At 57.6% G+C, this 24,094-nt stretch overlaps 1 protein-coding gene across 5 annotated transcripts in view; it reads right to left on the reverse strand.

Moving 5' to 3' along the window:
* Window positions 1–74: 74 nt before the first annotated feature.
* The window catches only part of CASKIN2 (CASK interacting protein 2), a 70,552-nt gene continuing 46,532 nt past the window's right edge, over window positions 75–24,094 (reverse strand). The window contains exons 3-21 of one of the 5 annotated variants that reach the window (XM_019518202.1): window positions 17,730–17,781; window positions 14,180–14,277; window positions 13,487–13,632; window positions 12,887–12,982; window positions 11,893–12,023; window positions 11,327–11,435; window positions 10,738–10,846; window positions 10,237–10,322; window positions 9,943–10,060; window positions 9,185–9,379; window positions 8,503–8,624; window positions 8,165–8,246; window positions 7,121–7,215; window positions 6,644–6,754; window positions 6,275–6,376; window positions 5,720–5,858; window positions 3,295–5,484; window positions 2,677–2,980; window positions 75–2,361 (exon numbers count right to left, since the gene is read on the reverse strand). In XM_019518202.1, the coding sequence (XP_019373747.1) occupies window positions 2,265–2,361; window positions 2,677–2,980; window positions 3,295–5,484; window positions 5,720–5,858; window positions 6,275–6,376; window positions 6,644–6,754; window positions 7,121–7,215; window positions 8,165–8,246; window positions 8,503–8,624; window positions 9,185–9,379; window positions 9,943–10,060; window positions 10,237–10,322; window positions 10,738–10,846; window positions 11,327–11,435; window positions 11,893–12,023; window positions 12,887–12,982; window positions 13,487–13,632; window positions 14,180–14,277; window positions 17,730–17,781 (4,382 nt within the window). In that variant the 3' untranslated portion in view covers window positions 75–2,264. Of the gene's footprint in view, window positions 2,362–2,676; window positions 2,981–3,294; window positions 5,485–5,719; window positions 5,859–6,274; window positions 6,377–6,643; window positions 6,755–7,120; window positions 7,216–8,164; window positions 8,247–8,502; window positions 8,625–9,184; window positions 9,380–9,942; window positions 10,061–10,236; window positions 10,332–10,737; window positions 10,847–11,326; window positions 11,436–11,892; window positions 12,024–12,886; window positions 12,983–13,486; window positions 13,633–14,179; window positions 14,278–17,729; window positions 17,782–24,094 lie in introns of all 5 variants that reach the window. The other 4 variants (XM_019518197.1, XM_019518190.1, XM_019518218.1 and 1 more) reach the window with 4 other exon arrangements.

Below are 24,094 nucleotides of genomic sequence, written 5' to 3' on the forward strand. Positions count from 1 at the left end.
AGGAACCTCCTCCTTCCCCAGGAGCACGGCGTTCTCCGCAGAGCCAGTGCCCGACACGACAGACGAGAGGGCAGAACTATCAAAGGGGGGAAATGCCCCAGTGTTTAATAGAGTTAAGTTGTAGTCAATGTTAGTGGAAAACAGAACGCAGGATTAACGCAACTAGAGCAGATGGTTTGAAATCTGCTGGCAGGTGCCATCGGGGGCTGGTGAGATGCGGCCGCGCCTGTACATCCCTTACGTGGCGCGCGGCATCTTCAACAGAGACCTAGAGGTCCAAATCCAGCTTTCCTCCAGCAGCAGATGCTTCGCGTCCCTTCTAGACAGTGTGTGGCTGCCCTCCGGTGGCTCAGATAATACCGCAGCTCCGCCCCAGTGTCCTTTTTTTTATCCCTGAACCTAGAATACAGGGACTCTGAACTCTGGTTAGTAAATATATAATAAATCACATTTAAAATATATATATATATAATATATATATATATAGACTTCTCTTTAAAAAAACATGTACAGTTTATCAACATTGAAAAAACCGGACTCATCCCAAGTCAAATCCCATGACATTAAAACCCTTTTAAAAAGGCTCCTTTAAACCCTTCCATAAAGTGCCACTGGTTTCAGCAATTTCAAAAGAGCAAGTCAGTCCCCCTCGTAGCACTTGCCAGACAGTGATGCTGCTGCTGCTGTCTCCCCCCGCCCCCAGCATGGAAAGCACAATGCGACCGGCTGGCTCACGTGCTGCCTCTGGCCCAGGCCATGGGGCGAGGTTGGCATGAGCTGTGCCCCTGTGGCATGTGTGGGTCTCCAAGGGACTCCCATGTTGGAGCTGAGGACTGATGCTTTCAGCAGTCTTGTGTTTCTAGCGGCCTCTTTGGTCGCCCTCATGATGGCAGTTTGGTTTTGTAAAGAAGGGGTTTTTTCATCAAATAGCTCTTCAGGCCCAAACATGCAGCATTTGCTTTTCATGGCCCTGAGGCTTTTCTCAGCTTGGAGTTTCAGGCCAGTGCTAAGTTCAGAGCAGCCAGATGTACTGGGGCACAAGAGCCACCTGAATGTGGTGAGAGACGTTCTCGGAGCCGCTCGGCCCTCAGGGAGCAGAGTGAGGGGTGGCTGCTAGTCCGTGGCAGAGTGGTGAGCAGCTGCCACAGGCTAAGTTGGTGGAGAGCGATGAGGTGGTGCTCAGCGCTGCGTGGGTCAGTGTTCAGTATGGGGAGGAGGCACTTCCTCAGGTCCCTGCTTGCTGGAAGCTTCTAAATGCACAGCTTTGCTACCAGCCAGCCATGAGCATCTCCCAGGTAATCTCCCTGCTGGGGGACGGGCGAGAGGTGGGGTTTGGAAGTACACCTTTGCCCTCAAGCCCAAACCTACCTCCTGGGGGTAGGGGCACCTTCCAGCCAGAGCCAGGAGTGGGGCCCCTCCATGTTGGCATCACCACCCAGCCAGCCTGGCATCAGCCCAGCTGCCTGCTCTATTGACATGAACACTGAATACTCACAACGAGCACAGAGACAGGGCGGGGGGACCTCGGCCTTTGCCAAGGCTGCTACTGACATGTCAGACCCGTTTCCTCCTTGGTGGGATCCAGGCTGAGCCAGCCCGTTCCTGAGGCTGGGGCTCTGTGGGGATTTCAGTCCCCTTGGATTACACGCTGCTGTGAGCTGATGTGTTTGGAAAGCACCGCACAAAGCAAAAAGGGTTCCCCTCGCCCCGACAGCTGTCAAGGTCCAACACGTCCCATCTCATTTCAGCTGCTGCTGGGCCTTGCTAGGCTGGGAGGCTGCTCAGGGAGCGCCTCGCCCCTGACACATTGTTGGCAAGGTATAAATAACAGGAGGCAGGCCTGGGTCTTGTGGGGAGTGAAGGGAAAGGGCCCTTGCAAAAGCTTCCTTGTTTTGGGCAAGGGGGTTGGTGCCAGAGCAGCTCTTGGCCACCCCAGAACCAACTAAGGGTGGCAGCTGTGAACTGGGTTTATCCCGAGAGCGCACGTGACGGCCTGGAGAGCTGGCACTGAGCAGTGGAAACAGTGCTGCCAAAAGCTGCTGGGCAACATGGCAGCCAGGACTCCAGCTCCCTTTGTGGTGGGCTGCATCTGATCTGCGCACAGCTGTGACACTGCAGGTGGGCAAGGTGAGGCTGGGCACGTCCCCTGGCACAGCAGGAAGTGCTGGGGGGCGGCTGCGCTGATCCATGGGCAGTGCCCGGGTCCCAGGGCAGAACAAGCCATAGCTGGGGCTGGCGGGTGGGGGAAGGTAGGGGTGGGCATCTCATTCCAGCATGGCATCCAGCTGGTCGGCCAGGTCATCAAACATGTTGCTGATGTCCTCCAGGATGTTCTTAGCCAAGGGCTCGGCCCCATAGTGGCTGGAAGAGCAGGAGAGGTGATGGTCAGCCTAGGTTGGTCCCGCAGCTACCTTGGCCAGCAAGGCCAGTGACCCATACCCCCCATGCTGGGGGCAGGTTGCCACCCCAGCCCCCCCCCTTCAGCCCCGTGCTGCAGGAGGTGGCAGCAGTGGCTCCTGGAATTCATGGCACTTCTGTGATGGAGCTGTGCGGCTCCTGGGTTACCAGGCCCTCAGCAGCCAACCCGGGCTAAGCACCCTGCTGATACCCCGCTGCCCGCCCCCTAGCGCTGCTGGCCCACAGTACCCCTTGCTCTGCTGCAAGGGGCTTCCTCACCTGTCTGCCTCCTCCGCTGTTATCTTCTCTGCCACCTGCAGGGCAGCCCTCAGGGAGGAGCTGGTTTGTTCCAACCTCTGCTGGGCCCAGGCTGCATCCAGAGGCTTTGCCACAATGGGCTCCCCGCTGTTCCCAGCACCCTTGGTGCCTGGGCAGGGTGCTACAGCTGCATCCAAAGCCATGTTGGTGGCTGCCCAGGGGCCAACAGTACTGCAGGGCATCTGTTGGACCTGCTGGTAGATGGTTTTTGGCCCAGAAAACACCAGCTTGGTGGAGGCCACGGACGTGTGCTTGGCTGAGGCATCTGCAAGGGAGCAGGTACAGCTGTGGCTCAGCTGCTTTCCTGGGCAGTGCCTGGCCCTGGCTGGGGAGGCAATGCTCGTTGCAGGCAGCCAGGGCAGACCAAGTGCCAAACTGGCAGGAGTGAGGCCCACAGCCTGGCTGCTGCTGAGGGGAGCTGGGCACAGAGCAGAAGCCACCTCCTCCGGGGCCCCTGAAGTGAGGCCAGCATTGGGCCGGTCCCCTGTGCCATGCCCAGCACCACTCCCTGCTGCATGAGGCCAATAACTCAGCCTGGGCACACACAAGGTGGGGGTTGGGGCAGGGGCTTGCACGTACCTGCTCCCGTGGTCGGCGTCCTCAGGATGGCTGCCCCATGCATCTCTGCTGGGCTGGCGGCTCTCAGGGGGACGGGGCGTTTCCGGATGCCCTTCTCCAGGGACAGGATGCTCTTCTCGATCTCAGCGATGCGGAACTCCACGCTGTCGTCATCCAGCACGTCTGCGGGTGGCGGCGGTGTCCCTGGTGTGGGGGAAGCTGGGCCCGTGATGCTCACAGCCTGGGCCTGAGCGTACTGCGGGCCAGGGCTGCCCGGGTCCTCGCTTTGGCCAGCCAAGCTGAATGCCTTGAGCACGGCCTGCAGTGGCTCCCGCTCTCTGCACCGGGGCCGGCGCTTCACTGTGTCTGACTCTGTGAGGTTGAACTCGGGCATCTCTGGCTCCCTGGCTACTCCCGGTGCCATCCCAGGGGAGGCGCATGGAGGCTCCGAGTCCAGTGTGGCAGCATCTGCACGGAGCTGCCCTGTGGGCTTTGGCCGCTGTTTGATGGTCAGGTTGCCTTCCTCTGCAAAAGGGATGCACTCGCTGGAGCTGTTCTGGGAGGATGAGGAGGAGACCCCACCCTCCTCCCCACCAGCATGTGGCTCTTCCTCTGTGTCCGACCGGACGTCCTCCAGGCTGCCCTGCAGGGCCTCAGTCAGAGGCACACTGGGCTCGCTCAGCGTCCGTCTCCGGGGCTTGTTGCCCTCAACACCGTCCCATTCGCTTGCTACCAGCCAGGAGCTGCAGGCATCTCCTGCACCCCCAGTCTCCTGGTCGTCCGGTGTTGCTCTAGGCATGGAGCTCTGGTCGGGATTCGGGGGCTTGTGGAACAGGGGAGGCTTGGGGGGGCTCCCACCTGCCGGAGCCCCCTCGAGCATGGCAGCGAGGTTCTTCACAGTCCGGCTGCCGCTGACCTCACTGGTATCCAGTCTGGACGAGTGACCCACGTCCGGGGAGGAAAGTGGCCTCCTGTCAGTCTCTGGACCCTGCTCACTCTCTGCCTCCAGGGCCTGGGCGCTGGAGACGGAGCTCAGGCGCTTGGGTGGGGGTGGCGGGGGCCCTTTCCTCTTGGCCCGGATGGCAAAGGACTGGCTGCGGCTGACCTTGGAGTCCGTCTGCACGCAGGTGCGTGGGACCTGGCTCCGCCCAGGACGCCGGGTGAGGGTGGCATAAGAGCCCAGGGTGCTGGTGGGTGCATCTTCATCCTCGTGCTCACCGTCTGACAGCGCGTAGCGGTTCAGGCTGTGTGATCGCTTCTTGTGTTTGAAGATGTCACCGTTGGGCTGGTCCCCAGGCTGCCAGGGGCCTGGGGTGGTACCAGGCTTTGGGGGCACGTGAGGGGCCTCCGTGCCAGTGCAGCGGGCATGGAGATAGGAGAAGGTTTTCTGGGCTGAGGACTGCAGCGAGCTCTTCTGGGTGGGCAAGAAATGGGGGGGCAGGTGTGCTGGGGTCTTCGGGTGCTCAGGCGCCAGCGGAGAAGAGCCAGGGTGGGATTTCAAGGAGATGTGAGGGTACATGAAGACATAGGGAGCAGAGCCCTTGCTGGGTGTTTGGGGTGGGGTGCAGGGCGGTGGGGTGCAGGGTGGCATGGGAAGCCCGTTTCCCTTTGGAGCCACAGGACGCTGGTACTGGTCTGTGCCTTCAGGCAGGTTCCTCTCTTTCAAGGGGCTTCCCCCAGCCCCATGGGAATAGCCATTCAGCCCCTCCCCAGCAGGTGGCTGGGAGACATGCTTCCCACCACTCTCCTGGGTGGACTTCCCGGACGGCAGCCCCGCACCCTCCTTCTGCTGAGGCTGTGTGGATGAGTGCCCGCTGCTGCTGCTGCTGCTCCCACTGCCCAGGCTCTCCTGGGAGTGGCTGGAGAGGGCAGTCCTGGACAACATGTTGTCCTGAGAATGCCCCGAGCCCCTGGAGCGAACGCCGATGCTCTCCTGGCTGCGAGACATGCCCTGGCTGTTCTTAATGGTGAGTGTTTCCTGGCAGCTGTTGGACATGGCCGTCTGAAGTTCGTAGCTTAGCTCGCTGTCCTGGAAGGTGATCATCTTCGGGGTGTGCGGGGACTGGCACTCGCCGTTCTCGATGGACTCGATGGTAACGATGTCCAAGGTGCCGGGGATTTTGCGTGTGGCCGGGTTGGCTTCAGCCTGGTTTAGGCTCTTGCGGAGGTCCCTCAGTTTCTTGACAGCCAACATGATCTTCTTCTGGTGGCCTGTAGGAGGCACAAAAGCAACAGGAGACCTTCATCCCCACTGCCCCATTCGGCCACAGCCAGTGGTCAAGGCTAGAACAACCCCTGCTCCAGGCAGGACCTGGGGCTCCCCACACTCCTGCTGCCCTGAGTCTGGACTGTGTGGGCTGGGTTCAAGGCAGCAAGTGAGGGACCAGGAGGCTCTGCCTCATTCATCCTCTGCCCCAGCCACTCTTGAACCCCTCCCCGTTCTCACCCAGTTTGTTGATGCCAATCTCCTGCAGGTCCTCCCACGTCAGCTCCGTCAGGATGGTGATGGAGTCATAGCCGTTGTTCACCAGCTTCTTGTGGTACTGGGGCAGGCCAATGGCACTCAGCCACTCCATCAGATCCACCTGCAGTGGCACAGGGACGTGTGAGGGAAGGGGTGCCCCCACCTGCGGCTCTCTTCCCCCCACAGACTTGCCTCCTCCCAGCCTGGGACATAGCTGGGTACTTGCTGGTTGTCTCCTCAGTGAGCTGGAGGCCAAGGCCAGAGCTGATCTCTGTTTGGTCTGGGCAAGCTCTGATCAGGAACAGGGTCAGCAGGCACTGGAGGGGACATGAGCAAGCTGGCAGCTCCCCCAGCCCACCCCTTGCTGCAGGGAAAACCAACCCCTAGGTAAAGGGCCCAGAAAAGCTTCAATGCACATGGCCTTCTGATGCTGTGTGATGGGAAGCCAGCACTAGCCACCCCTCCTGGGAACAGGGTCCAGCCTGCTGAAGTGACCGACAGGAGAGCCTGTGGGGTGGCTGCACCCTTGGTACTCACAGGAATGTAATTAGGCAGCCACTCGGCGATGCTGAGCTGCCCGATTTCCGTGGAGATCTTCTTGCGGTGCCCAGGCTTGGTCACGCCAATGGCTGTTAGGTCCTACAAGCAGCAGCAGAGGGGTTCGTGAGGATGTGCAGCTCAGGTTAACGCTGTATGAGGAGTTGGCTTATCTCACAGATGCGGGGTGAGGGGATGCTCTGACTAGTTCTCATCCAGGGCACTCAGAGCTCTAGAAATACCGTGCGGGGAGCGACGGGGTGGCAGGGATCTCTGGGCTGCTGCTGGTCCCGGGAGAGGCTGAGCGGTCGTGCCCATGCCCTACTCTCCCCTGGTGCCCCCTGACCGCCTGCATCCGCCTGGCCTCACCTCGGGGGTCATGCGGCTGATGGTGGGGACGTCATAGCCGGCACTGAGGAAGTTGGTTGTGTAGGACTCCAGCTGGAACTCGCTCAGCCAGTTGTAAATTGCTTCTGCGTCCTGGGGAGAGAAGCCAACACAGAGCGGCTCAGGCTGGGGGCAGCCGTGTGGAGCGGCAGGAATATTTTGGACTAATCTATGCCAGGCAGTAGGTGCCTCTGGGCTGTGGACAAGGAGAACTGCCTTCCTCAACCCCGTCTTAACCCAGGCAGACAAAGGGAGTTGGGTGCAAGCCCCATGAAGGGCCAGGAGCGTGACACTGGGGTGATGGCACCTCTCAGCCCCTGCTGGGGCTTGTATTAGATGTAGCTTATGCAGCAGCAGCGAGCAGAAGGCGGGAGCTGCTTGACGTGTCAGCCTGCGGCTCAGCCAGCCCCAGGCCCCTGCGTTGCTGTGCTGTGCCGTGCCGTTCAGGGATCCACGTACCTTTCCCTCCAGGAGCTGGTCGGGGCGGAAGTAGTGGTGAGAGAAGCCCCTGTCGCTGGGGGTGCAGTTGGCCAGGTTCTGGTGCCCCAGGGATCCTGTGCAGAGATGGGGAGAGTGAGCAGAGTGAGCCCCTGCCTCTGCTTCCCACGAGGCTGTAACCCACCCTCGGGGCCCCTGGCTTCCCTGTGTGGCCTGGACGTTGGGACGTGCATGTAAAGGGTGGAAGGTTTTGCCCCTCACTCTGCCACCCGCCCTGAATGTCACCCTCCTGTCCCTCGCCCCATGCTGCAGCCATTGGGCAGCACTGCTTCTAGGCCTCTGGCTGCTCCTTCCTCTCCCGAGGTCTGTGAGATGGAAGCAGAAGCCTTCCCAGCACTGACCCAGGGCCTGGCAGCAGCCCAGAGCCAGCCTAGCGCAAGCCATGTCTCCTCCAAACCGCATGTGCCCTCAGGAGCTGATCCCTTCCTGGGGCAAGCTGGGAGGGAGTGGGGACAGTGCTTCCCCAGGTGACCGGAGCAACGGGGGAGGCAGCATTCAGCATGGCCTGCTTGTGGCTTTGCAGCCCTCAAACTCCCCCTATCAGGCTCCTGGGTGTGCTTGAAGGGTGCAAAATATACCACAGAGGCACAGCAAAACCCGTGCAAGGGCAGGAAGGGGTTCACAGCTTCCTTGGCCCTGCACCAAGCCCCTCTGGGAGAGCGGCAGGCATGTCCCACCCCCTTCCTCAGAGGGTGCACATGACTTGGCAATGGTCATACAGGGAGAGCTGGGACCAGAGCCCAGGTGTCCTGAGGGGGCCGTGTACAGAGCCATGCCCTGCCAGTGCTGGCACAGCCACAAGGCCCACTGGCAGGGCAGTGCTGTGCCCTGGCCGTGACATGACATGACCTCAGCTGAGCAGGTTGCACGTGTCTTGCCACGCAGGACCTGCAAACTGGGAGCTGTTCCCCTGCCTCGGGCTGGCTGCCAGCAGTCACGCAGGGCCCTAAGGGCAATGGGGGGCGAAGGGAGACTCCCAGCCTTCGCACCGGCCCTGTCCCTTACCCAGCACGGAGTGGGGCTGCCCGTTCCGGGGGTCGGCTCCCAGGAGGTGCTGTGGCAGGTCCTCACCGCCAGGGGGCAGCGGCTGTGCAAAGAGAATCACAAGTGTGTGAGCAGTGAACCTGGAGCCCCCCCCCACGGCCCCTGGGGCTCGTCCCAGCACCTGCAGCAAGCGAGGGCTGCTCCCCTAGGGACCGGGGTATGACTGCAACAGGGCTGCCTCATGCTGAGGGTCCCAGCCTCCAGTGTCCCCCTGCAGCAGCAGAAGAGGGCTCTGGAGACCAGCAAGGGAGGGTGGTGCTGAGGGCAGCCCCAGGGCGCTGGCGGGCCCTGCCCCATACCTTGGCGTTCTCAATGAGGAGGCCGGTGCTCTGCCCACTGGTGCCCTCGGTGCTCTGCCCGCTGCCAGCACTGCGGATGCTGCCGATGCTGCCCTCGCTGCCCACGCTGTTCCTGTCTCCTGCTGTCACAGGGTGAGGAGAGGCGCATGTGAGCGGGTGCTGGGGGAGGCACCTGGCCCATCCCCGTGGCCTCTGCAGCACTGGGCAACCCAGGTACCCACGGCATCCACCAGCATATTTGCTAGCAATGCCCCCCTGCCCATCTTGTGCAGCGAGGAAGCTCTGGGCTGGAGCGAAGGAGCTGGCAGGTGCACAGGGCACCAATCTCTCCTTGCAGAGAGAGACCTACATGCATTGGCAGAAGGCGGCCACCCATGCCAGGGACTGAGCCTGGCATGGTCCTGCACCAGGCTGAGTTACAGGCCTGACAGACTCAGTCCTTCAGCACCACTCAGCACACGGGACAGACAGGGGCAGGAGAGGAGAGGGGAGGGGGGGTAGGGGTGTGTGCATGGCTGGCTGCAGCCCCCTGAGCTACACTGCCCCTGAGACTTGCTTCTCTCTCAGCCAGGCTCCCTCAGAGCTGGAGGGAGATGTTCTCCCTCCCACATGAAGGCCAGGACAGCGGGGGAAAGGGCTCCAATCCCACCCCTGTTGTCTTCTCCCCAGCGCAGACCCTGACCTGAGCTCTCAGGCCCAGGGGCCATCCTGGGCAGGGTGAGGTGGCCGTAGGCAGCTGGGCTGCTGAGGAGGGCTGGCTGCGGAGCATCGTCCGGGAGTGGCTGCAACTCGCCCCGGGGGGCAGCAGTGCCGGGCTGCGGGCCCACAGGGAGGCCCTGGTGCTGGGGCGTAGGCGCTGCGCGGGGAAGAGTCACACCTGCATCCAAAGACAAAACAGGTGCGTCAGGGCAGGGCACAGGGGCAGGACAGGGCACCGCACCTTGTGGGGCCGGGCAGGGGGCTCAGCCGTGTGAGCCTGGTGCAGTTGGGACTGAAGGACCTTCCCGGCCTGGCCTAAGTTCTGCTGAGCCCTGTGCTCTGTGTCTCAGCCCTGACCTGGCTCCACTCTCCTGCCCTGGCAGCAGCCCCGCTGGGATGAAATCAGGGGCTGGTGGAGGAGCTAGGCTCAAACCTCTGCAGAACTGAGGCTGACACCAAACTGACTCCTGCAGAGAGCAGGATCTGAACGCCAGGCCCCAGCTGGGGGCAATCGCTACCTGACCCACCTGCAGGTACGGGCCCTACCCACACCCCTCTAGGCTAGAAAGGGGTGCTCTGGACCCCCCACCTTGTCTCCTGACTGTGCTGCTGTAGGGGTGGAGGTGCAGGCTCTGCTGACTGGTGGGGAAAGCGGGGTGTCGGGGGCCAGGGGAGCAGACACAGAGACAGACACTCCTGCCCCCCACACACACTCCACGCTCCTGCCAGGGCGGTGCTCACCTGCTCGCTTGCTGATGACCTCGACAATGGAGGGAGGGAAGTAGCCCACTCGGTCCGTGCCTTTCTGAGCATCGTGGATGTGCCCCTTCCAGCGCCCGTCCGCGTGCTGCTCCAGGACCTGCCGGGTGAGACGGGGGGGATGAGGGCGAGTCTTCAAGGGTAGGAGCAAGGAGGGATGCACCCATCGCAGCTGCTCCAGCTCCAGTAGAAGCCAACGCATAGGGCAGCACAGGAGCCCCAGCTGTGGGAGGCTCCCAGCTACTGGGGTGCCCCGGTCCGCGGGCATTTGCTCACCGTGATGACATCTCCTGCCCGAATGTTGAGAGCTGTTGGGTCGTGTAGGTTCCAAAAATCCTTCAGCGCCCGGACTTTCAGGATTCCTGATGCCTCTGAAGACAAGGGAAGAAGGGAAGAAAGAGGATGGTGGAGAGTGGGTGGAGGGGAAGCAAGAGAAGGGAAAAGAGGGATGGAAGGCAGAGAGAGCAAGAACAGGACAGAAGAGAACATTAATGACACAGCTGGGCGCTGGTCTCCTCAATCCCCCCAGATGTGTGCCCCGGGCAGGGGTGTATGTCGCCATGGAAGATGCAGGTCTGTGGCCTTAGCACTCAAAGCCAGGTTAGCGGGGGTAGGAGGAGGGCTGGGACCGTGCTATACACATCTTGCAAGGAGGCTTTTGCCAGCATCAGGTCAGACCAAGCCAGGTAAGCAGCTCCTGCCAGGGGCTGGCTAGGTTGCTGTGATACCAGCCTCCCATGGAACAAAGTTGAGGCATTAGGCCCAGAGCCAGCTCACCTCTCAGCAGCTGCTTGATGTCCTTGCTGGCGTGAGAGGTGGTGAACTGGTTCACGATGTCCAGGGCCGTCTGGTTGTAGGTGTTGCGGATGTTCACGTCCACACCACCCTGCCATGAGAAATCCAGCGAGAGGCCCCCTTAGCACGAGGCTGGGGGCTCTCGTCTTGTGCAGGACCTCAGATCGTAGCTGCCCCAGCACTGAACTGCTAGAACTGCTGCTGTGGGACCAGGTGGGACTTCCTGTGCCCAGCATCCTCCCAAGGGCAAAGGAGGAGCCCAGCTCTTAGAAACCCTGGGAAGAAGAGTGCCCTGCTCCTCCAGCTGCTTCAGGCCACGGGGAACCAATGTGGAGTGGGAATGGGGCTGGGTAAGGAGCAAATCCCAGAGTGCTGCTAGTTGGGGAGGCTCACGCTTGCTACGCTGGCTTTGTTGTAGCCCCTGCAGCTGGGTCCTAGGCTGCTTCTTGCCTTGGCCACTGCAGAACCAAGCCAGAGCTACATCTCCCCTCTGCCATCAGCCCCCACAACAAACTCTCTCCATCTCCAGCCACTCTCTCCCCTTCCTCTCAGCAGCAGCCCTCCAGCTCACTTCCAGCAGCAGGCGCACCACCTCCGTCTTCCCGTACAGTGCCGCCTCATGCAGGGCTGTTCCTGTCTTGGTCTGCTTGTTGATCTCGATCCCAGCTTTCAGTAGCTGCCTGTGGGAGGAGAGGAAAGAATCAGCCACCATGGTGCAGAAGTGGGAGGGCACCAAGAGCTGGGATGATGGCGTGGGCACGGGGCAGGGCAGGTGGGGCTGGTACAGCAGAGCTTGGGCTCAATAAGTTCTGGGTCAAATCTATGGTCTTGGGTTCATCAGAGACCAAAGCTGAACATGCTGATTCTTGCTGTGGGGTGCGGGGGCTGGAGGGAGCCAGGCTGATAGTGGAAAGAGGACTGGAGAGTCTGGGGCAGAAGGAAGGAGCAGAGGAGCAGTGGGAACTGCCCTCCAAGGTGAGGACTGGAGCAAGCAGAGGGGAGCTGGTGGGGACCTTCTAGGGAGCAGGGAGGGAGGAGAGACATTTGGGCACTGTGCTCTGGCTCTGGCACTGCTGAAGAGCCCAGGTGGGTGAGGAAGGGACAGGAACTGGCTGCTCCTGGAGTCCCGGCTATTACCTGATGATCTCCTTGTGCCCATTCTTGGCTGCTAGGTGCAGAGGGGTGGTGTAGTTGGGATCGCTCGAGTCTTTTGACTGTCCCTCCAGGAGTGCGACACACATGTGACTGTTCAGCAGCAACAGGGCCACCTAGGGTGGGAGGAGACGGCTGAGCAACCGAGGGCCTGAGGAAGGAGGGGTGTGAACATCATGTTCCCTGCCACTGCCCCCAGGCAGGCGGCTCACGGGGCATCAGAAGGGACAATGTGGCCACCCCTCCACACAGGCTGTCCTGACCTGCCCCTCCCTTACCCCAGGCCCACACACATCCTCAGCAGGAGGGGCCAGAGAAGGGCAAAGCTTGGTTACTGCCCCAGCCACCGTCAGGGGCCTGACTGCTGGTGCCCTGGAGCGGTAGCTGGGAAGGTCACAGCAGACAGGAATAGCTGCTCCCACAAGGCCCCCATTCAGACAGTGCCCAAGGCCCTGGCATGTGCCACCCTGGCCTGCATGACACACAGAGAAGTGGGGGTGTCATGGGACAGCCCCAGGACTGGGCTGGTTTATTTCTGCTGCACTATTTATAGCTTTTCACGCTCAGAAATAGAAAGATGGCCCCATCCAAACCAGAAGGGCACGTGGGACAGTCTGTGGCAGTTCCATTGATGGATGAATGGCACTGCCCAGCCCAGGCGCGTGGTTTCAACCTTGCTAGGCTCCCAGGACCACAGTGGGGTCCGTGCACCTGCCCCAGGAATCCTTCAAGCCCTGACAGACTGGAAGCTGAGGCTTGCAGACCTAGCTGTGCCCCTCAGTGCCTGCAGGGATCAGGGAGGCTCAGCCTGTCTGGGAACCACCTGCAGAAGGCGTGTGGACTGGGGTAGGGCTGGGGGTCCTGATGTCTGGGTTCCACCAACTGGCAGCCCCCACTCAGGCTCTCTGATTGCAAATCCATTAATGACTGATTGCGGACCAAGTCCCGTCAGTGTGGTGGAGGTTGGCAGTGCCCTTACCTTCAGCCGACCAAACTCGCAGGCCAGGTCCAGGGGGGTTTTCTTGGCCTTGTTGATGAGGCAGGGGTTGGACTGGTGCTGCAGCAGCATCTCCGACTGTGGGAGAGTGACAGGGCCCCGTGAGGAAGTGAAGCAGGCTGGCCACGCGCCTTGCCCCTCTCGCCCATCCACTCCTCCAGCAGGCTTGCAACCTTTCTGCTGGGGAGAGCCCTGCTGGGACAGCAGCCTGCCCAGGACGTGACCTGTGCTGGGGAGCACACAGCAGGCCGGCTCCCTCCATCTGACATTTCACAGATTTCCAGGGCCTTCATGGAACCACTTGGCCGCTCCATGGCAAACTGCCTCCAGCGTTTCACCAGGCAGGGGTGCCCTGACAGGTAATGGCATAAGGGCTCCCACAAGGTGCCAGCTGGCAAGTGGCTCCTGGCCTTCCCTGGCACAAGCCCAGGGAGGAGCTGAGTCTGGGTGGAGACCACTGGACATTAGGATCTGCAGTGGTGCTGTCACACGTGGCCCGTGGAGGGCAGGTAGTTGCTGCTGAGGGCACTTGGCTCCCGCAACTCCCATCCCCTTCCTCCAGCCCCATGCCCACTCACTCACCACCTCGTAGTGCCCATATTGCGCAGATAGGTGCAGCGGGATCTGCCCATCCAGCGATGCCATGTTGACCGTGGCTGATGCCCGCAGCAGCACACGGACTGGCTCCACCCTGCCCTGCCAGGCGGCATAGTGCAGCGGGCGCATCCCTGATGGGAAACCACACCAGGAGTGGGCTGAGGCAGGCTGGCTTTTGGCCTGACACCTGCACCAGCACTGGGGGAGCCCCCGGGCAGGGGGCAAGACCTCAAACCTGGAGGGCTCAGATCCAGCTGGGGGCTGCCAAGGAGATGGCACCACATGGACCCATCTCAGCCCCCAGATCAGCAGTCAAACAAGCCGCTATACCCTAGCCTGAAAGTAGCTCGCAAGGTGAGGGGTTGGGCGTGTTTCTACAGCTGTTGTACTCCAGTAGGGCACAGCACACCCTGTAGGGGGGTCATCTGTTGTAGGGAGGAGCGGATACCCTCTGAGGTTGGGAGAGAAGGGCACTTTCAAATTCCTGCCTGATCTTGGTCCCCAGAAGGGATAGGGGAGTGGTGGGAAAGGGTTGTTCTTGTCATTGAGGCAGCAGCAGGCAGGGAGGCCTTGCTCCTTCCTTGGGCTGCTGTGGCTGGGGTGGTCTCTCCCCTCCATGGAGTGGGGCGAGGAGCAGCAGTGCCAAGGACTTGGGTCTGATAAAAGCCACTTGCTTACCGTTGCTGTCCTTGATGTCAACAGTGGCCTGTGCCTCCAGCAGCAGGGAGATGAGCTCCAGGCTCCCGCCCAGGGCCGCATGGTGCAAGGCAGAGAACCTGAGGACAGCCACAAGATAAGGGTGTCACAAACGGCAAGCTCCCTGGGTCCGTCCCCTCCCAGAGCCCAGTCCCACCTGGGGGTAGAGGTTGCTATTTCTCTCCTCTACAACCAGAAGGTCTCCTGAGCTGGGTGTCCATCACCCCTGCATTTTCCCAGCCCAGATGCGGCTGCTGTGGCTGAGGCCGTCCCCAGGATCTCCCCATTATCAATCAAATTAAACACCATGACGGCTCACTGGAGGGGAGTTCTGCCAAGGAGGAGTTTGGTGCAATGTTGCTTTCACCGTGTTTCCCCAACACACATCTTGCATGCAGAGGCCCAGCCACCTGAAACATGAGGGACCAGCCCTCCTCCGAAAATGAGGGCTAAGACATGACACAACAGCTGCGTGCTTCATGGCGCTGTTCAAGCTTTTCTCTCCTACAGCATCACTACCACATCTGACCCTGGCCAGGCAGGGCCCAGAGCACGAAGCTGTCGGGAGGGGGCACCTCTTCTCTGAAAGCCCCTTGTACCTTCAGCCAAATGCCTTTGAGTTCGAGGAGATGGACCTCATCTTTCAAGCACTCTATACCCCACTCCTCCCCATCCAGAGAGCTCCCGCAGGACAGGCCAATTCAGAGAGTACCACCTGTGTGCCCGCCTTCCCACATCCAGCCCCCCCAGCCATCTCTGTTCCCAGTGCTGGCCTGCCTGATGCACCCCCCTGCCCTGGCTAAATTCCTCTGGACTCCCCAGTCCAGGACGTGCCAGCTTCCAAGCCCAGCTCTGAAGGGACCCGTGCCAGAGCCCCCGTTGTGCTTGCTGCCTCTGGCGAGCCCCAGTGCTGAGCCTTGAGTCAGCATGCCTCAGTTTCCCTGTCAGCAGAAGGGAGGTGCAGCCACCTAACCCATGTCTGGCACCGCATGGGCTCCTTGCGGTTGGCCAAGGGCCTTGCGATGAATCAGTGCTGCACCAGAGAGGTGCCAGGGATTCCTGTTAGCGTGGGAGCACTCCACACTCATACATTTCATAGACGGTAGGGCTGGAAGGGACCTCGAAGATCATCGAATCCAGCCCCCTGCTCCAGGGGTGGGTACTCAGCAAGATAAGTATCCAAGCGTTTCCTGAATGAGTCCAGAGTAGGTGCCTGCACCACTTCTGGAGGGAGTCTATTCCAGGCCTTGGGGGCTTGGACAGTAAAGACATTTTTCCTTACGTCCAGCCTAAAACTGTCTCAGAAGTGTTTATGACCGTTGGTCCTTGTTATCCCTCGGGGCGCTCTGGTGAACAGACGTTCCCCCAGATTCTGATGCACACCCCGATGGACTCATAGGCAGCCACCAGGTCCCCCCCGAGCCTGCGCTTTTCCAGGACTGCCTTTGCCCTTTATCGAGCAGGCAGGGCTGGGGGCATCAGAGCCCTGATGCCACCAGCAGGGGCCATCTCTCCTCTCTGGGTAGCGGCAGCCAAGGCAGGTTTTCGGCCAGTTTTCCAGGCTATTCCTGGGCCTGTCCCCACCCCCTGCCAGCTGTACCCCCCTCGCCTGCTCCGACCGTCAGTCTCGGTGCCAGCGTGACGACTCTCCCCCTGTCAGAAGCCCACGGCAGAGTGTGTGAGGCCAGTGAGAATGAATGAGCCCTGTGTTCCCGGGCTGTGAAAGAGGCCTGTTTGTCTAGAGCGCTCTCTCCTTCCCGCCGCTCCCCCTGCTCGGGGCAGCTCCATTCATGCATAGGGCTGCGTCTGACCAAAAGAGGCGCACAGCCGATGGGAACCAGCATGGGAACTCAGCGCTCGGAGGCAAGCCTGGCGGGAAAAGAACCTGAGCTTGCCGGGCCCGGGGCTCCGCAGGAGCGCGTGTGAATCCCAACCTGCCGCAAGTAACCTGCCAGCGGGCAATCACTTTGCCGCTGCCTTGTTCCAGGAGCAGGAAGGTAGGGCCCCTTCGTATTCTGCAATGCCCCTTCTTGGATCGCTGTGTGCGCTCTCATTACCCGCAGCCGTGTCTGAATGAATGGAGCCAGCCTGGCACCCATGGGCTTGGCCAGGGGGCACTTCTGCTTCATGTGGGAGGCACAGGCTGCAGCGTGCATTTCGCTTGGGATCAGGACACTGACCTCAGCTGACCTCTGAGCCACGTTTACTGCATTCAGAGGGCATGCCGTGCCAGACACGGGGAGTGTCGCTACGCGGTGAATGGGCGGATTGCGGTAGGTGTGCCCTGATGGCAGCAATGCCTCGCTGGCACCACTTCTGCTTTGTTTCATCCACAAAGGGAACAGCTCTCTCCAGCCAAGCAAGCGAGCTGCGCACCTTGCTGACTACTAAGGTGAAACCCTCTCCCTTTAGCTCCGCACACATAGAAAGTAAAGGAAGACGAAAAGCCAAAACAACTTAATCCCTAGCTAAATAAACACGCTTGCTCACCATATCATTTACAAACTAAATGCAGAGTTAAAAACATCATAAATTTCCAACTGCCCCCCAAGCAGCGCGCACACATACTATTCTTATTGAGTGCAAAGAAACATGTGACTCATCACAACACCAGCTCCCTTCCTCCAACCCAAGAAACACAACTCTTCCCCCAGGAACTGAAAAACTTAAGCAGCACAAAAGTGCTTCTGAAAGCAAGCACATGCCCATTACACATCTTTACTTCACTGACAGATCAATCAGCTTCAAATGCATGCATGCACGCACGCAGCATTTCGCCACAAACTACCATTACTATCACTTTTACTAACACTTTTCCTATTGAGTGAATACATGTGCAGTATTCTTCCTACACTATCTATATTCACTTCCTCTTATCAAAAAGTTCTGCTGTCCAATAAATATACTACCAGTGTTTCCCATTTAACAGTCTCCTAAATAAAAATGCTTGTCTTGAAATTAAGTAGCAAAATAATACATACAGAGCACCAGCAAACTCTTGGTGAGAGTTAAAGCAGAGATGAAGCATCTTTTGCCCTTGATAATTGGTTTGAGATGGGCAGTGTAAAACCTGTGGTTCCCTAACTTTTCACAGCCTTGCTGTTAAGCACTTGGATTTGTAAGTGATGACTGTTGTTATTTAGCAACCTTCCTGTTTCATGACTGAAGCTTGTCCTGTTTGGGGGTATATGGAGGGTGATGGTTGAAGCAGACTATACCATGAATAAAGGGAGGAACGTGAATGGGCCTGGCACAGCATTGATCCCAGGTCTGATGGACTCCTGTGCCTGTTCTGTAGGGCTTGCTTAAGCAATGGTATTGTGCTTATCTCAGCCTTTGGCAGGCTTTCCAAGGCAGGAAGATAGCTTGAACCAGCTCTAGAATACACCCAGAGGGATCCCCGCCAGACGAACATACTATAGCAAGTTCAGTAGCTCTCAAGTTTAGCCAGGGATGTTAGTGGCCCAGATGCATAACCTGCACGTGCCAACGCACCACTGGGAGGGAGCGGAAAGGTCAGAGAAACACTCACCCATCTGCGTCCTGGTAATTCACATTCAGACGCTTAGCTGATCCCAGGAGCTCTGTGGAGACGAGAGAAGAGACTGTTAGTGCAGAGCCCCCAGAGCCACGGCAAGCTGCGTGGTGAACACAGGATGTACCAGAAAACATGCGCTACTTGAGCAGATACAGCACCCGCTGAAACAGCAATTCCCCTTCGCAGCCTTCTGTTCAAGGAGAAACTCCAGGAAACGTCAGATCCATGGGAGAACGGACAGCTGGGAGGTAACGAACACTTTGTATACACAAAGCTACCAACCTTGTGTACACGCACTTCAGACACACGCTGCCTTGTCCAGGACTCCCTGAGATCGCAACTGCCCCTGCACAGCTGGATCGATGCTACAACAAGCACCATCAGACAGAGGAACGCAGTCATGGAGGCACTGATGACTGACTCAAGACTTGACGAGGTCCTACTGGTGGCCAGGGGAAACACCGCACCTTGCTGAGACTCCCCATTGGCTCCACTCTGCTTTGGTTTCTGCCCTGCCTCCCTTTCTGCCCCACTCAGGGCTGGCAGGATAGTGCTTAGCTTTCCCCCTCAAGTTACCCCAGGCAGACTCAAGCCCCAGACTCAGATTCAAGCCCTCTGAAGCCCCTTGGTGGCAGCCCTATACACAACAAAGCTTTGCCTGTGCCCCAGCCTTGCCATACTGACCTCCCAGTGTGCAAACCAGCACCTGACCCATCTCTTTGTCGTCCTCTCCGTCTTTCACTCCAGCTTCTTCTCCGCACACTTCCACATACCCTCTTCCAAAGAGCCCAGCAGACTCTAGCGCATCTTACCCACCCTCCTGCTTTCCACCTGCCACCGCAGCCCAACCGCCCCCACTTCCAGCATCTCTGCAGCCCTCAAGCTCCCATTACATAAGGAGGGAGCAGCAGGAACTGTCCCATGGCCTTTGCCCAACGGGATGGCACTGCTGTTCAGCTCTCCTGTGGGGACGCTCATATTTATAGAGGCTGGTGCTTGACGAGTGGTGAGATGGGACATTTTGCTTCCACCCCTAAGCTCTGTCCCCACTCAGTGTGCCAAGGGATGGCCCACGGACCAGATGGTTGGCATTTTTGCTGCCTGGGCAGAGGCTGAGGTCACGGTTGTAAATGTAGGAATTGCATTGTCTCGGCATTCCTTTACCCTCGCGCACGCCCCGCTGTTCCTTGGAGACTCTGAGATGTCGGGAACCATACAAATGTGGAGACCACTACCCCGTCCTCCTAATGTGTGCGCATGCACATACACATGCACACACAAGATTGATCATGTAAGATCCCAACTCCCTCTAGCAATGAATTCAAATTAATTCTTTCCTCCCACAAAGAGCAAGGACATTGTCTTCTCATCTGGGGGCTTGAGAGAAGATTAAAATCTCTGGAATTTATTTGCTAAGTAAAAAGGCAAGAAAAAGGGGACAATGTATTTAAAGGTTGGGAGGTGGGGGACGGGGGACAAAGGATTAATTATTTCTAGTCTCACTTTTACCCCTGACTTCCCTGCAAGCAGATGTCAGACTGAATCATTCTTTGCTCTATACCGCCACTCTGAGGACCTATTTCTCATCCAAGGTGGCTGCATCTTCAAGCCTATGATGTGTTATTTTTCATTAGGTTCCTTGTTTCATATGGGGTGTTTGGATCCAGAAGAGCCATTCTCTTAAGCTGGGATTCAATAATTGGAAGAAGCACAGCTGAAATTTTGCTGGGTTACTCATGGGAGAAAGCACCTTCTCCCTCGCAGCTTTGGTCATCTTCCACAGCCCCACTGCCTTGTATTCAAGTTCCTCTCGACTTTCCATCACTAAAGATCTCTCTCTTTCTCTCCCTTCCTCTCCTTGTTTCTCTGCACTGTTTGTATGGCCAATGCCATAAGCATATGCTCTGTGACAGGAAAGGTAGGGGACCCCTACTAAAGGAAGCAAGAGAGTTGAATAAGGGCCAGGCTCCTTTCCTTCTGCCAATACTTAATTAAAAGGAAACTGTGGAATGGTGGTTTTCGTTCGAGTCATTATTGCAGTTTAAAATGTTCTGTAAACAGGTTAACTCATGCAAAATGGTCTTTGAGTGGCTGCTTGCAAAGGATGTGCGACTAGTCACCCCAGCACAGAAGAAGCAGGAGAGACCTAGATGGAATAATTAGCACTTCTAGGGGCTTTTCATCTTCAAAGCACTAGACAACCATTAATGTGCAGCTCTACATTTCAGAGTGAGTATGTAAGGCCCTCTCCTCTACTCCAGGGACCTACACCCCAGGGATGTTAACTCAGAACTGCCAAAGTTAATGACAAAAATATGGTTTTATTTATCCTGGTTCTGATTTATCCTGTTATTTCTGTAGAGCCAGCAGGGCTGAGAGAGAAGGAGTTGAAGTCTATACCTTCTTGTACATCATCAGGAGAATGACTAGGCTCCCATCAGCTGCACCTCGGCAATCCCATGGAGGGCTCTCAGCTTCTGCAAGTACCAGCGAGCATGACATTTGGCTCATGGACCATTTACTGCTCGTAGTGAAGCATGGGAAGGAGCATCCAGCTTGGCACTAAGATGTTAGGCTGTGTTTGCACAACTGCCACTTAGGAAAAAATAAGGTTCCACTTGTAAATTGGCTGCATTGGATCTGAATCACTGTGAGACAATAAACAGAGGCCCTGTGGTGCCAGGTTTACAGAGTCCCTGTTGGAGCGGACCAGTGCTTTAGCAGTGCAGAGGAAGCCAGGAAAACAGCAAGTAGCCCTTGGACCATCTTGCACTTCTGCAATGGTTCTTAAAGCAGGCCAGGGAGTGGGAAGGATCTGGGTGGTGTGGAGGAGACATTAGAAAAAAAAATCACAGAAAACAGGTGATTCTTTCACCAGTTGTACTAGGATCTTAAGTGGCTCAGCCTCAACTTGAAATCTATGCTGACTGGTGCCACAGAAATGCTGATGCATCAGGCGCTTATACTGTGTGATTACTTCTGCCATAGGACTGTCATTCTCAAACTGTTTTGGGCAGCGTTCCCGCTTTTACTTCTGTTATCCTGCTTGCCACCCCTAGGATGCTGTATTATGGATACAGAAAAAGCAACACTCTTTATCACTCCAACCATGCTGTAACCTCGCCGACAGACTAGGAGACATGATACAGCTGTTCTTCATTTTTTTCCTTCCTTTCCCTTCCCTTCTTCCATTCTCCTGTTCCTAGAAGTTTGCATTCGCATGCATAAGTACACAGGCCCCAGTTTGAGAAGCGCACCACTCGGAGGAGCCAGGCAGGTCAGTGACAATTTCTGGTTCTCTTGTTGTTGAGTTTGGGCATGCAGCTCATCTGATACTGTGGGGTGCTTTGCTTTGCCCTGGAGTTTTGTGCACAACTTATGGTCCAAACCTCCAGAGCTGAGATTCCCCACATTATAGGAACCTGACCCCAACGAGAGCACATTCCCACTCACTCTAGGTGCTAACTGATGCCAGAAGGGGGTTGTGGAAGGAAAAGCCCAGCCAGAAGGTGGGATCTTTATGCACTCTACACACGCTAGAATGACTCTCGCTGGAAAGGCTCACAGCATAGGCGAGCACTCAGTGGGGTTGTTCATTGTCTTAAAAGTGGTAGGAGGTGGTGGCCTAAACAGACTGGGAGGCTGCTCCAGGAGTGAGTGAAGCAGAACTGAGACAAATATGGAGCTGCCATGAAATGCAAGATACAGAGAACATCCAAGAGAAGAAGAATGATGCTCTCTCTCCCTCAGCCCTAAGCTCTTCATCCAGCTCTACAGAAAAATAGCTTCATCTCAAACTCAGCTGCTTTGAGACATCCATGGAGGCCCACCAACTCTTCTAATGGGATCCCATGCCAACCTGACGCCAGATCCATGGAGCAGAGCACAGCACACAAGCAAATGTAACAGTCTGTTCAACATGATCCTGCACTATGGAAGACACTGCTGCATCTCTCTCTGGTGAAACCACCCGGAAGAGCCTGCAGACCCCAATGGCGTGGAGGGCAGCAGCATCCCCTCCAGCTCAGACAGCCAGACCCATCCCCTGAAATCCCACTCCCAAAGCAGCTCCAAGGAAAAATGGCCAGGAGACGCCTGGTCTGAAAAGCAGAGCTGAGATGACGCAAGCTTCTCTCCCCAACTCCCCTGGGATGCAGCTGTCAACATCTGTAAAGCAGAATTCCTACGTCTCAACTCCCCGCACAGAGGAGAATTCCTCAAATTCGTTCCTCATTCCAGAGTTCCTCAAAGCTCCCTCCCTGCTCGACCACAGCGGTGCACACACATGTGCTAAGAACAGCGCCGGGGACCTGGGACGTGGGGGGGAGGCCACCGGTGCTGGAACGCAGCTGGGAGAGGAGGGACAAAACAAAGAAGTGTTAATAACTTACACTCCTTTAGCACCTTCCCTTCTCTAAAAGCCTCAAGGCACTCCCCAAGCATTAGTGAAGCTGGACTCATGTTTCTCCAGGGAAGCAGGAAAAGAATGTATTTTGACTGCCTGGATTGGTAAACCAGGGTGCAGAGAGGCAAAGCCACTTGCTTTAGTGATGTGAACAGTCACTGGCAGAGCTAGGATCAGCAGACAACCCAGGCAGGCAACCTGACTCTTTGGGTTGTGGGGAGTGACAGAAAAATGGTGAGGGGAAGCAGCAGCGAGAGCTGAAGAAGCAAAGGAAAGAGAGACAGGAGAGGGATGCATACTAGAGGGTCAGTCAAAGACATTCTGCCTCTTCATTCAGGCCTTATACCATCCATGGCCAGAGCTGGCTCCCTCACGAACAGCTGGTTCAAAGGATGTTCCCAGGAGAGAGGGTCCCTATTCATGCAAGCGTGCGATGGGCCGAGATGACATACAGCAGATAGAGAGGGCTGTTTGCCCTTGCCACATAAATCAGCCAGGCTACAGGAGATTTCGTTCCCATTTTCAAAAGATTAGCTCTCCCCTACCTCGGGGATTAGGAGCTCCTGCAACAGACCACAGTGCTTAGGGGAAGCTAGGGTGCAGACAGATGCAGGAAAGAGAGGGGGTGGGGGAAGGATCTATCACTGCTTTCCAAGCCTTCAGCATCCCTGACAATAAACCTCCTGGGAACTAAGGCTCCCTGGATTAACCAGGCCAGAAAAGATGGACAACTGGAGCTGTAAGGGGCTCCCTGATTGCATACAACAGCCCTCGGCATCAAATACCTTTTTTTTTTGGTAGCATTTTATTAGAAAACAGTCAATATCAATACCACCCCCACATGCACAGCAGCCTTCTACCCTCCAGCCTCAGTAGGAGCCAGGGGACTAGGTCCTGCTTTATCAAAAGGCCAGGCAAGGTTAGGGTGAGCTCCCAGCCCTGAGAGTGGACTGTGTTGGATGGGAGGTGGGTGGGCCAGCCCTCCCTCACTGCCCCAATCCTGAGATGGGAGATTGCACTTGGCAACGTTGAGCTGGGCCAACACGAGAACTCGCCCTCCTGGTATTTGTGGTATAACTCAAAGGCCCAGGATGGCTCTCCCCCATACATACAAGAAGGGCAGTCCCAGAAGCAGGGAGTAGGGGGTTGAGTAGACTCGGCACAGCTGGCGTTGGGTTATAGCGTATCCTAAATGGCTGCTGGTTTTGCTGCTGTTTGGTGAGCACTCTGTCTTAGTCCCTCCCATGAGAAGCACACATGCTAACTCAGGTAGCCTGGGAGCTCACCGTCCAGCTCGCCCCAGTAAGAGGGCTAGAGCTGCTTGTAAAGGGGAGGGGAGGAAATCTGGCATCTTGACGCCCATCTCACTGGGGTCATCTGACCCCAGCAGTCTTTCCTGCCCATGTGCAGGGGGGCTGGACCCGATGATCTGTAAGGTCCCTTCCAGCCCCTAAAATCTATGAAACTATGAAATAGGAGTCAGAGGAGGAAAGGCCCCACCACCGTGAGCTGTGAGCATGGCTACCCCTCGCTTTGAGGTGGGGAGGGTTTGGTCTGGGGCAGTCTCTAGCTCCAAGGGACCTGAGGTTTGGTCAGAGGCCTCCGATAACGAGCAAATGGACTCCGCACCACCCAGCGTCTGCCAGGCACTGGCAAAACAGCACACGGAGGCCAGCGATCCCCCCAACGCCCCCTCCTCTCCCTGGCTGCCTTTCATTGCAGCACAGCAGAAATGTCACCAGAGCAACTTGGAGGGCTCTGATGTCATGGACTCAAACAATAGCCATGCCAGGGAAGGGAAAGGCCTGAGAGGCGCTCACTGGGCTGAGCTCCCACCCGCTGGTCTGCCTCATACAGAGGGGCCTGTTGGGGGAGGGGGCTTCCTTTCAGGAGTCCCAGGCGGGACCTATTATCTTCGCAGCCCTTCATTCAAAGAGCAATCGCTGGAGCCCCA

This window comes from Gavialis gangeticus, unplaced genomic scaffold, assembly GCF_001723915.1.
Source record: "Gavialis gangeticus isolate Ggan-Ray unplaced genomic scaffold, GavGan_comp1, whole genome shotgun sequence".
NCBI classification, from domain to species: domain Eukaryota; kingdom Metazoa; phylum Chordata; order Crocodylia; family Gavialidae; genus Gavialis; species Gavialis gangeticus.